Source organism: Salvelinus fontinalis, chromosome 9, assembly GCF_029448725.1.
Source record: "Salvelinus fontinalis isolate EN_2023a chromosome 9, ASM2944872v1, whole genome shotgun sequence".
Taxonomy (NCBI): Eukaryota; Metazoa; Chordata; class Actinopteri; order Salmoniformes; family Salmonidae; genus Salvelinus; species Salvelinus fontinalis.
This window is the reverse complement of record NC_074673.1, coordinates 6,892,198-6,904,920: the sequence shown is the minus strand read 5'-3', so window position 1 is coordinate 6,904,920 and position 12,723 is coordinate 6,892,198. Positions and strand designations below refer to the sequence as shown.

The 12,723-nt window shown below is 42.2% G+C and overlaps 1 protein-coding gene across 1 annotated transcript in view; it reads right to left on the bottom strand.

Annotated features, from left to right (window-relative positions):
• LOC129861974 (cGMP-inhibited 3',5'-cyclic phosphodiesterase 3A-like) overlaps positions 1–11,347 on the bottom strand; it is a 237,420-nt gene extending 226,073 nt beyond the window's left edge. Inside the window, exon 1 of the mRNA XM_055933225.1 lies at positions 9,637–11,347. Within this exon, the coding sequence (XP_055789200.1) occupies positions 9,637–10,626 (990 nt within the window). The 5' untranslated portion in view covers positions 10,627–11,347. The remainder of the gene's footprint in view (positions 1–9,636) is intronic.
• Positions 11,348–12,723: the final 1,376 nt, after the last annotated feature.

The window sequence follows — 12,723 nt, the reverse complement described above, 5'->3', positions numbered from 1 at the left end:
TTGTTACTCCTATGAACAGAGAAAGTTAAATATTCCTCAATATTAAAAAAGACCCAAGCCGCAAATAATAACAACAATGCAAGCCTGTACACTTTCCTACTAATTCAATATGCTGCACTGCTTGATGTAGCGCTGACTGGAAATAGGAAGAACGTGCATTTTATGGCTTATAAAAGTGTTGAATACAAAGTGTTGACAGTACTGAGTAAGAACTTAAACATGAACAAGGCAGAGTTTGTACCTTCGGACACATGACATGGTTAAAAATGGCAACAGTTCTCCTACCCAGCGCGCAGGGCAGCTGAATCGGGTGCACCTACCAACAACAGCCCAAGATTGAAAATAGATTAAAATAGGAACACAAGGCATTATTGTTGTTGTTTTTTTACAGAAATGTTTAACGATTGACTAGGAATGCCTTGGACGTCGACCAGTCGATCATCATTGACCGGTTTGTGACAACTGCTCTAGAAAGTTGAATCAAGTTCAAACCCCTGCTTCTGTTCCTGCCTGCCAGTCCAGGGGAACGGCCCAGCGGTCTCTGCTGCAGCTTCCAGGGAACACTGTTGCATGTGCAGGAATTTGACTCAGTGGAATAGCGCTGCGACAGCTACAGAGTTAAAGACAGACAATAGACAGAAAATATGGACAAAATATATAGACCCAGAACTTACACAATCCACATACACTATGAGAACTGAAGCTTGAAACTACATTAGAACTATATGTGTCGAGAAAGAATTAAGATAAACATTTTAACAGAATGATGTGCAATGGAGGAAATACACTACATGATCAAAGGTATGTGGACACCTGCTCATCTAAACATCTCATTCTAAAATCATGGCGTTAATATGGAGTTGGTCCCCGCTTTGCTGCTATAACAGCCTCCACTCTTCTGGGAAGGCTTTCCACTAGATGTTGGAACATTGCTGCGGGGACTTGCTTCCATTCAGCCACAAGAGCATGAGTGAGGTCGAGCACTGATGTTGAGTGATTAGGCCTGGCTCGCAGTCGGTGTTTCAATTCATCCCAAAGGTGTTAGATGGGGTTAAGGTCAGGGCTCTGTGCAGGCCAGTCAAGTTCTTCCACACCAATCTCTTCAAACCATTTCTGGATGGACATCGCTGTAGCACAGGGGCATTGTCATGCTGAAACATGAAAAGGCCTTCCCCAAACTGTTGCCACAAAGTTGGAAGCACAGAATCGTCTAGAATATCATTGTATTCTGTAGCGTTAAGATTTCCCTTCACTGGAACAAAGGGGCTTACCCAAACCATTAAAAACAGCCCCAAACCACTAATCCTCCTCCACCAAACTTTACAGTTGACACTATGCACACGTGCAGGTAGAGTTCTTCTGGCATTCGTCAAACCCAGATGAATCCGTCGGACTGCTAGATAGTGAAGCGTGATTCATCACTCCAGAGAACGCGTTTCCACTGCTCCAGAGTCCAATCGGGGCAAGCTTTACACCACTCCAGCCGACGTTTGGCATTGCACATGGTGATCTTAGCCTTGTGTGCGGCTGCTCGGCCATGGAAACCAATTTCATGAAGCTCCCGACGAACAGTGAGTGTTGCAAACCGAGGTAAGGCAATTTTTTAGGCCCTACATGCTTCAGCACTCGGCAGTACCGTTCTGTGAGCTTGTGTGGCCTACCACTTCACGGCTGAGCTGTTGTTGCTCCTATATGTTTTTACTTCATAATAACAGCACATACACTTAACTAGGGCAGCTTTAGCAGGCAAGAAATTTGACGAAAATGTCTTGTTGGAAAGGTGTCATCCTGTGACGGTGCCACGTTGAAAGTCAGTGAGCTCTTCAGTACCAGCCATTCTACTGCCAATGTTTGTCTATGGAGATTGCATGGCTGTGTGCTCGATTGTATACACCTGTCAGCAACGGGTGTGGCTGAAAGAGCAGAATCCACTAATTTGAAGGAGTGTCACATACTTTTGGCCTTGTAGTGTATATATGTGCGAGTCAATTGGGGAAATACAAATGTGAGAGTCAATCCGTGGCGGACCACAAAGGCAGTGCAAAGAGCAATGTGCAGTCTGTTGATGAATAGTACAGAGTGCATAGTCTATTGATGAATAGTACAGAGTGCATAGTCTATTGATGAATAGTGCAGGGTGCATAGTCTATTGATGAATAGTACAGGCTACATAGTCTATTGATGAATAGTGCAGGGTGCATAGTCTATTGATGAATAATACAGGCTACATAGTCTATTGATGAATAGTACAGAGTGCATAGTCTATTGATGAATAGTGCAGAGTGCATAGTCCGTGGATGAATAGAGCAGGCTACATAGTCTATTGATGAATAGTGCAGGGTGCATAGTCCGTGGATAAATAGAGCAGGCTACATAGTCTATTGATGAATAGTGCAGGCTACATAGTCTATTGATAAATAGAGCAGGCTACATAGTCTATTGATGAATAGTACAGGCTACATAGTCTATTGATGAATAGTGCAGGGTGCATAGTCTATTGATGAATAGTACAGAGTGCATAGTCTATTGATGAATAGTGCAGGGTGCATAGTCTATTGATGAATAGTGCAGGCTACATAGTCTATTGATGAATAGTGCAGGGTGAATAGTCCGTGGATGAATAGTGCAGGCTACATAGTCTATTGATGAATAGTACAGGCTACATAGTCTATTGATGAATAGTGCAGGGTGCATAGTCTATTGATGAATAGTGCAGGGTGCATAGTCTATTGATGAATAGTGCAGGGTGCATAGTCTATTGATGAATAGTGCAGGGTGCATAGTCTATTGATGAATAGTGCAGGGTGCATAGTCTATTGATGAATAGTGCAGGGTGCATAGTCTATTGATGAATAGTACAGGCTACATAGTCTATTGATGAATAGTGCAGGGTGCATAGTCTATTGATGAATAGTACAGAGTGCATAGTCTATTGATGAATAGAGCAAAGTGCAAAGTCTATGAGTGGGAAGATCAACGTGGACCAGGTGTCCAGTTTGGTAAGGGCTACGGCACGGAGGGAAAAAGCTGTTCAGGTGGTCGGGGGATTTGGTCGTGATTGACCTGGCGAGAGACTCTTATAATCTTCTCCTCTCCAGTGGATATTGCCATCCATTACCTTCCTTAGCTGACAGTGAGGAATCACTGAGTGGAATGGAGGAAGACGAAACCTCAAAGTTACCTGTATTATGTAGGCAAAATCTTCAGCACATGACCACTAGCACCGGAGGAGAGGCAATTTTGTGAAACATTACATAAGTCTATTTATAAGATTATGATAACGGTTCATACATACATGCCAAATAACAAGTTATAAATCATTATACTGTATGTATGTGAACGCTTGCTTTCTCTTTGGCAGTTATTTAACGTCGCCCTTTCAGAAAACACTAGACATTAATTGACTGAATTTGAGTCATCCAACCTTCTACAAGCAGATCTTAGTTTGTATATAATCCTGTCAGTGTAGGCCTACAACATAATTCAAACCCATCTAAATCCATTTTCTGCCTCATCGCTCATCAACATACAAAAAACAAAGCATCCCTTCGCTGGCCACATTCCTCTAGGAGGAATATTCTGGAAATGTCTGGCTGTTTCCATTTTAAAAGATGAGACACACGAAAACACTCGTATTGTACCCAACCAGTCAAGCAGATCAAATGGGCACATCTTTTCATAATGTAGCAAGATCATTTGAATTAACTTATCATAAGAAATAAGCACATTCTTGTAAAAGATCATGTGTTCTCAATAAGGTGATAATATGGTAATGATAAGGTGATGATAATGTAATACGGTGATAATGAGGTACTAATAAGGTGACAATACGACACAAATAAGGTAATGACAATGTAATAATAAGGTGATGGCAAGGTAATAATAAGGTAATAATAATGTAATAAGCTGATAATAAGAAAATAATATGGTGAATATATGGTAATAATAAGGTGATAATAAGGTAATGACAATGTAATAATACGGTGATAATAAGGTGATGATAATGTAATAAGGTGATAATGAGGTACTAATAAGGTGACAATAAGGTAATAATAAGGGAATAAGATGGTAATAATAAGGTAATAATAAGATAATAATAATAAGGTGAATATATGGTAATAGTAAGGTGATAATAAGGTAATGATAATGTAATACGGTGATAATGAGGTACTAATAAGGTGACAATACGACACTAATAAGGTAATAATAAGGTAATAATAAGGTGATAATAACGTGATGATAATGAGGTACTAATAAGGGGATAAGATGGTAATAATAAGGTGATAATATGGTAACATTAATGTGATGATAATGTAATAAGGTCCTAATAAGGGGATAAGATGGTAATAATAAGGTAATAATAAGGTGATAATATAGTAATAATAATGTGATGATAATGTAATAAGGTCATAATAAGGTCCTAATAAGGTCCTAATAAGGTAATAATAGCTCAAACCCTATTGGCACAACAGCTCTGCTCAGGAGAAGGCGAAAAGACATGTGCCGACTGACTGGGACCGCAAAGCAGAACAAACAACCAAACTCTCCATCTGTAGCCAACCAACCTGGAGAGGAGAGGTGAGCCTGTATTTCAAGTGGCTGACTGGCCATACATAGCCTATACCGGCAGAGCAGCCTGACATGTCCTTAACCTCGTCCCTCTTAACTGCTCCTGACCCAGGTCACAATGACACTCTTTGATACGAAAATGAGTGCATCTGACATGGCACCCTACTTCCTATAATAGTGCACTAATTTTGACAAGGGGAACCTATATAGGGAATAGGGTGCCATGGGCCCTGGTAATTAGTGCACTACATAGGGAATAGGGTGCCATGGGCCCTGGAAATTAGTGCACTACATAGGGAATAGGGTGCCATGGGCCCTGGAAATTAGTGCACTACATAGGGAATAGGGTGCCATGGGCCCTGGAAATTAGTGCACTACATAGGGAATAGGGTGCCATGGGCCCTGGAAATTAGTGCACTACATAGGGAATAGGGTGCCATGGGCCCTGGAAATTAGTGCACTACATAGGGAATAGGGTGCCATGGGCCCTAGTATTTAGTGCACTACATAGGGAATAGGGTGCCATGGGCCCTAGTATTTAGTGCACTACATAGGGAATAGGGTGCCATGGGCCCTAGTATTTAGTGCACTACATAGGGAATAGGGTGCCATGGGCCCTAGTATTTAGTGCACTACATAGGGAATAGGGTGCCATGGGCCATGGTAATTAGTGCACTACATAGGGAATAGGGTGCCATGGTAATTAGTGCGCTACATATGGAATAGGGTGCAATGGGCCCTGGAAATTAGTGCACTACATAGTAAATAGGGTGCCATGGGCCATGGTAATTAGTGCACTACATAGGGAATAGGGTGCCATGTGTTTATCATTGAGAAGCTCAGCATGTTCAGTGGGGTCCTGTAAATCCAGACCAAAGTAGAACCCCCTCTAACCCATGTGTGTGTGTGTGTGTGTGTGTGTGTGTGTGTGTATGTGTGTGTGTGTGTGTGTGTGTGTGTGTGTGTGTGTGTCAGACAGGTGTTTGTTTTTTTAAAGCCTTTGTCTAGAATTAAATGTAATGATCTATGCGGCATTGCCTACAAGGATAGACCATTACATTCCACATTTTAATAAAACAACAGTTTATGACAGTTTTTATAAATGTGCCCCATAAAAAGATGCACTGGTAGCCGAAACGCGTTTCACACTTGTAGCTTGTTTAAAAATAAAATCTTATACGGACTAATGATTACACCCTATATCAGCAAGATGCAGGCAACCATGTGCATCTATAGTGCATTCGGAAAATATTCAGACCTCTTGAATATTTCCACATTTTGTTACGTTACAGCCTTATTCTAAAATGGATTACAATTTTTGATTTTACTCATCAATCTACACACAAAACCCTATAAGGACAAAATGAAAACAGGTTTTAGAAATTTTAGCAAATGTATAAAAAAAAAACTAAAACAGTAATACCTTATTTACATAAGTATTCAGACCCTTTGCTATGAGACTCCGAAATTGAGCTCAATTGCATCCTGTTTCCATTTATCATCCTTGAGATGTTTCTAAAACTTTATTGGAGTCCACCTGTGGTATATTCAATTGATTGGACATGATTTGGAAAGGCACACACCTGTCTATATAAGGTCCCACAGCATGTCAGAGTAAAAACCAAGCCATGAGGTCGAAGGAATTGTTCGTAGATCTAAGAGACAGGATTGTGTCGTGGCACAGATCTAGGCTAAGGGTACCAAAAAATGACTGCAGCATTGAAGGTTCCCAAGAGCACAGTGGCTTCTATCATTCTTAACTGGAAGAAGTTTGGAACCATATAGACTCTTCTTGGAGCTGGCCCAGGGGAGAAGGGCCTTGGTCAAGGAGATGACCAAGAACCCGATGGTCACTCTGACAGAGCTCCAGAGTTCCTCTGTGGAGATGGGAGAACCTTCCAGAAGGACAACCACCTCTGCAGCACTCCACCAATCAGAGCTTTATGGTAGTGGCCAACTGTAAGCCGCTCCTCAGTTAAAGGCACATGACAGCCCATTTGGAGTTTGCCAAAAGGCACCTAAAGACTCTCAGACCATGAGAAACAAGATTCTCTGGTCTGATGAAACCAATATTGAACTATTTTGCCTGAATGCCAAGCATCACGTCTGGAGGAAGCCTGGCACCATCCCTACGGTGAAGCATGGTGGTGATAGCATCATGCTGTGGGGATGTTTTTCAGCTTCAGGGACAAAAGATGTAACCCACAAATGTTTGCTTAGGTTTTTTTTGTTGCCAAACTAACAATGTCTTACTGTATTTAAATTATTTGATTTGATTTCAACTAACTTATGTTTTAATTCAATTAAGTTTTCCCTCCCTCCACCAGTCAGGATCAAGGGAAAGATGAACGGAGAAAAGTACAGAGAGATCCTTGATGAAAACCTGCTCCAGAGCGCTCAGACTGGGGTGAAGGTTCACCTTCCAACAGGACAACAACCCTAAGCAGAACGCCAAGTCAATGCAGGAGTGGCTTCGGGACAGGTCTCTGAATGTCCTTGATTGGCCCAGCCAGAGGCCGGACTTGAACCCGATTGAACATCTCTGGAGAGACCTGAAAATATCTGTGCAGCAACGCTCCCCATCCAACCTGACAGAGCTTGAGAGGATCTACAGAGAAGAATGGGAGAAACTCCCCAAATACAGGTGTGCCAAGCTTGTAGCGTCATGCCCAAGAAGACTTGAGGCTGTAATCTCTGGCAAAAGTGCTTCAACAAAGTACTGAGTAAAGGGTCTTAATACTTACGGAAAATTGATATTTCAATGTATTAATTTTTTATAAATTAGCAAAAATGTCTAAAAAACTGTTTTTGTTTTGTCATTATGGGCTATTGTGTGTCGATTGATGAGGGGGAAATACAATTGAATCCATTTTAGAATAAGGCTGTAATGTAAAAACAAAATGGGTCTGAATACTTTCTGAATGCACGGTATGTTGTAAACTTTCATTCACAGGCTGTAGGTTGTACTGTAGCAACTTCATGACGGGTATAGGGAAAATTTGAGTATCATTCATGTAATGTAATAGGCTAAATCTATCGATGATACAATGAACTGTGTGAATAGAATATGAATGACAGTCATCCGATATACTGTAATAGAAATAAGGCCATGCTTATGAAAACATTTAATCGTCCTTAAACGGCACTGACCGCCATTGTTTTCTAACCAATGTAAAATGGAGTTGAAATTGCGGAATTGAATTGGCTAAATGAGCTGGAGTAGGCTACAATGATCAACCAACCGGTAGGCAGTTGTTTCATATGAACAGAGTTGTTGTAGACATTGGACGGGGAGCGCAGCAAAACAGCCTCAATTAACCTTGCTACTTTAGCTAGCTAGCTGGCTAACTTAGCTGGCTACTGTAGCACGCTAGCTTCTTTACGACGAGTTGATGCAGTGGTCGCTGTGAATTATCCAGGTGGATGCTGGTGGTGGATGAGGTCAGTTTCCACCTACTATGTAAAAACTTTCAGTACCTCAGTTGGTAGAAAAAGCGCTATATAAATCCAATCAATTATTGTTATTATTAAGTCAGGCACTACCAGATGGTATGATAGATAACCTATGGCAGCAACAAGTTTGTCTAATTAGCAGGAGATGGTTTGGCACATAGACCGTAACAGACATCGGCCCCTGCTCTTCTCTACCCCCCCCCCCCCCCCCTTCTGATGAGACCAGCAGAGCGCAGCGCACCGGCTCTCTGGAGTCGCAAGAGCAAGTCTCCAGTGAAGTTTCAAAAATAACAACATTTTAATAATATAACACATGTACTTCGACTATCCCGAAATCTGAAAAAAAGTACACTGATATCATATTCAAATACTGATATAATTTCAAATGCCCATCCCCTAGTAAAGAATACATGAAACACCTCAATTCTGACATTAAGTCGAAGTGGATGATAGTGGTTTCATTAACAATACCATACATCTGTAAATTATTTATAGTTTTGTCTTAAATTAATTATAAGGTGCCATCAGGACATATTTAGTGATGAGATGAACCAATAATATTCACATTCTACCTATAGCTACTTCCATTAAAACTCAGAGAGAGAGAAAGAGAGAGAGAGAGAGAGGGAGAGAGAGAGAGACAGAGACAGAAAGAGAACTCCAAATTAATCATGATATATTCTATTGTACTTAGATCCTCCAACAGCGTCATGTCACTGAAACAAATATCGGAGGAAAAACCACACTGGAAAATGATAACTGATGAAATTACATAGAAATGTACCAATTTATGAGTGAAAATAAATAAAAAACTTCGATTTCAAATTCAGACCATTATTGGGGTATATTCTCTGATTAAGTACACTGTAAGACATCAATCAAAATGTTGAAAATATACTGTACTACGGGGATATGGTTAAATGACACAACAGCAAACACTCGAGAGATCCAAAAGGAGATAGTATCTGTTAAGAGTTGTGTTATTATTGAATGGTTATGATGGAGGAATACGACTAGCGAGCTCTCTTCAGAATAATAGCGGTCCAGATATCAATCTCAAAGCAAACATACTCAAAACGCGCCGGAAAAAAATAATAAAACAGAAAATGTACCATCAAAGTGACTATTATCAAAGCAAAGAAGAAGCACTGGTATTTTCAAAGTATAATTTCAATAGAAAAATTACTAAATGATAATAACAGTATGATGTATTATTTTATATTAATAATAATAGTATTATTATCATCACTATATTTCTTACTATTACTATCCTCGTTTCTGATAACGTCAATAGTAGGCCTGTCATTCAGGCATTAAATATAATACAGCCATAATTAATGATAGACTCAGCAACACTTTGCAATAAACTAATACTATTCAACAATAACAATAATACTAATAAAAGACTACATCATATTGTTTATATTATAATGTTGTTGTTGTTTTTATTATTCCATTATCTTGAATACACGTTTGGATACAGCCCTAATCAAACCAACGTCTGTGGAAGAGCCCAAAATGAGCCACAAACAAACCAGCCATACAGTCCGCCAAGTCCAACGGGACTCCCGTACAGTATATTAAGACAGACAGAAGAAGAAAAAAGCTCCTTACCTGGTCCCTCTGAATGCATGGCAGCGAGGTCCTCCTGTGTGACTTGCTGTTGGACTGACTGTGTGCCATGTCTGTGGAAATCACAGAACTGGACCTCCTTCGCCTTTTAAACACAGGGGTCTCGTCCCCTTCCCTCGGCCCAGTCACAGAGGGGGTACAGCCCTCCCTGGGTATCCCTTGGTTCGGAAGTAGACTATCAGCATACCTCGCCAGTAGGATGCCCAACACTCCCACCAGGTACGCCACGTAAGGTCTCCAAGTGGCCCGGACTTTGTGCAGCGAGATGAGCGAGATAGTCCGAACGACGCTTACGAACACGATGACCGAGATGCCGTGCTTGAGCCGCGCTACCATGAGTGTGCCGGTTGCCAGGCAGGCGAGCACGACCGCGGCCGCTGACGTGCTGAAGGAAAACGGCTGTTGTTCATCCGTCCAAGTCCCGCCGTGTACGAGAGCCCACGCCGCTGTCTCTCCCAGGTGGCAAAGAGTGAGGAGGAAAAGGGCGGTTTGGATAAACACTCCGCAGCGGATCAAATACAAACCCACCCAAAAGAAGGCACATACGAGAGTAAATACAGGCGAGATCAGATGCCAGAGAGTTAGCAACAACTCTCCTGCGCAGCCTGACACGAAATGAACAGGAGAGCCGGAGTGCAGCCTACTGTTACCACTGCGACTGAGCTCAGTCCTCCAGTCGGCTAATTTAACCACCAGAGCGAGAAAAACAGACAGTGAGCCCACACATACTACACACCGGAGTCTTTGGCAACTCCATATCTTGAATACGAGCCTCACCATGCACGACCCGTATGAGCCATCACCATCTCGGTCTCGACTGCCCGGCAGTGGCTGGATGAAACTTGTTTTCACATAACCATTGCGCTCCGGTGCCCTGGAGGTTTTGTCGCGAACGCTGGTGCGGTTACTGCTACGGTTCCGTAGATGTACTACACCACTGCTACTGTCAGATTCTACTACTGGCATTGCCATCACTCATATAGCAGTATTAAGGAAGTAGGCCTATGAAGCAGTATAAAAGCTACCTCTAGACCAGAGGGGCTGTCGGGTAATGGGACAGGGCATGAGTTATTACCGATGCTGAGCTATTGACGGAACGAACTAAGAACCCTGACACAATCATACATTTACATACATGTACGATATGTACTGAGGCAGCAGGAGGCTTCAGTCACAGACCAACTCATGACATATTGCAGGGAGAGCAGAACTAGGACACGTCTTTCAGTCTTCGCATCACATCATCATCAACACAGACGTCCCGCGCGGCGCGCTACCTGCCCTCCTTTGTGATGCTCTGTCTCTCACACAGTCACACTTCTTTGATGTTTTTTTCTTATCTTCTCTCGACTTTCCTTATTAATATTTCCACGAGTTGTCTTTTCAAAAACACAAATATATTTCGAGGTGTAGCTTTTAACGACGCCACACGAGCTCTGGTCATAAATTGAACACTTATCCGTTCATTTTTAGAGAAACCGAATTATTCCACACGCACTAGCACCCGCTGCCTCCGAGAATTCCCAATGTTAATTGCGGTGGTCATGTGCATCGGTCTTTTAGGTCGTTGTGCCTTGCTGTTGTATATGTTAGTCATCAACTCTGAACATGTCCGTGCGTGAGGGTGTGAGTGTTCTCGTGCCTCAAGCTCTTTCACCCGAGTAGAGTAGATGGGTAGATAGGGAGATGAGGAGTAAGGGGTGCAAGCGAAGTGCAACCCTCAAATCATTCACTACCAAACCTTCACCGTATAGGATTAGGCGCTGTCCCTGCTAGAAAAGCATAAAAGTGTATGCATCAACATTCGCATCACCCTACCAGTTGTTTCTTTTCTCAATTCTTCTCAGTGCATGAATTAATAATGTGTCTGCATTTGCGAAGTGTTTTGTAACATTTTGATGAAGGCCATACATACATTTGGTTGAAATATCAATTGAATTTTATTAATGGTTAATTATTCAATACCTACATTTAAAGTGTTACTAACAATGGGTGGTGTGTGTGTGTGTGTGTGTGTGTGTGTGTGTGTGTGTGTGTGTGTGTGTGTGTGTGTGTGTGTGTGTGTGTGTGTGTGTGTGTGTGTGTGTGTGTGTGTGTGTGTGTGTGTGTGTGTGTGTGTGTGTGTGGGGGAGGTTGTCATCAATATTTCAGGAGGCATCTCAGAAATGTACTTACAGTATGTGTCTCTGCATGTACAGTCTGTGCTCACCTAAACACAACAGGGAGAGATATGAGAGGGAGAGAGGGGGGGGGGGGAGTGAGAGCAAATAAGAGAGGAGGTAAAGGAGGAGGTCAGAGCCTGTGTTGTTCAGGGATCTGTCAGTCGATCATCTCACAGCTTGTTCACAGTGTGGCAGCTCTGCCTACAAACAAACAGACAACACAATGGATCTGACATTAACTATAGGCTATACCATGAATGGACTGTGTGTGGTGTCTTCTTCTTCTTCTTGTAACAAAAGGTGAGCTGAGCTCCTGAGATGAGGGGGATAGAGGTTGAAGTTAGCCAGGGGATCAGTGTTATAATGCTGTAAAGCAGTTTGCCTGTGCAACCTTTCCCCCCTTTTGGTGATCTGGTATGTTCTTCTTCCCCTGTTGGTGATCTGGTATGTTCTTCTTCACTGGTTGGTGATCTGGTATGTTCTTCTTCACCTGTTGGTGATCTGGTATGTTCTTCTTCACCGGTTGGTGATCTGGTATGTTCTTCTTCTTCACCTGTTGGTGATCTGGTATGTTCTTCTTCTTCACCTGTTGGTGATCTGGTATGTTCTTCTTCACCTGTTGGTGATCTGGTATGTTCTTCTTCACCTGTTGGTGATCTGGTATGTTCTTCGTCTTCACCTGTTGGTGATCTGGTATGTTCTTCTTCTTCACCTGTTGGTGAGCTGGTACGTTCTTCGTCTTCACCTGTTGGTGATCTGGTATGTTCTTCTTCTTCACCTGTTGGTGATCTGGTATGTTCTTCTTCTTCACCTGTTGGTGATCTGGTATGTTCTTCTTCACCTGTTGGTGATCTGGTATGTTCTTCTTCACCTGTTGGTGATCTGGTATGTTCTTCTTCTTCACCTG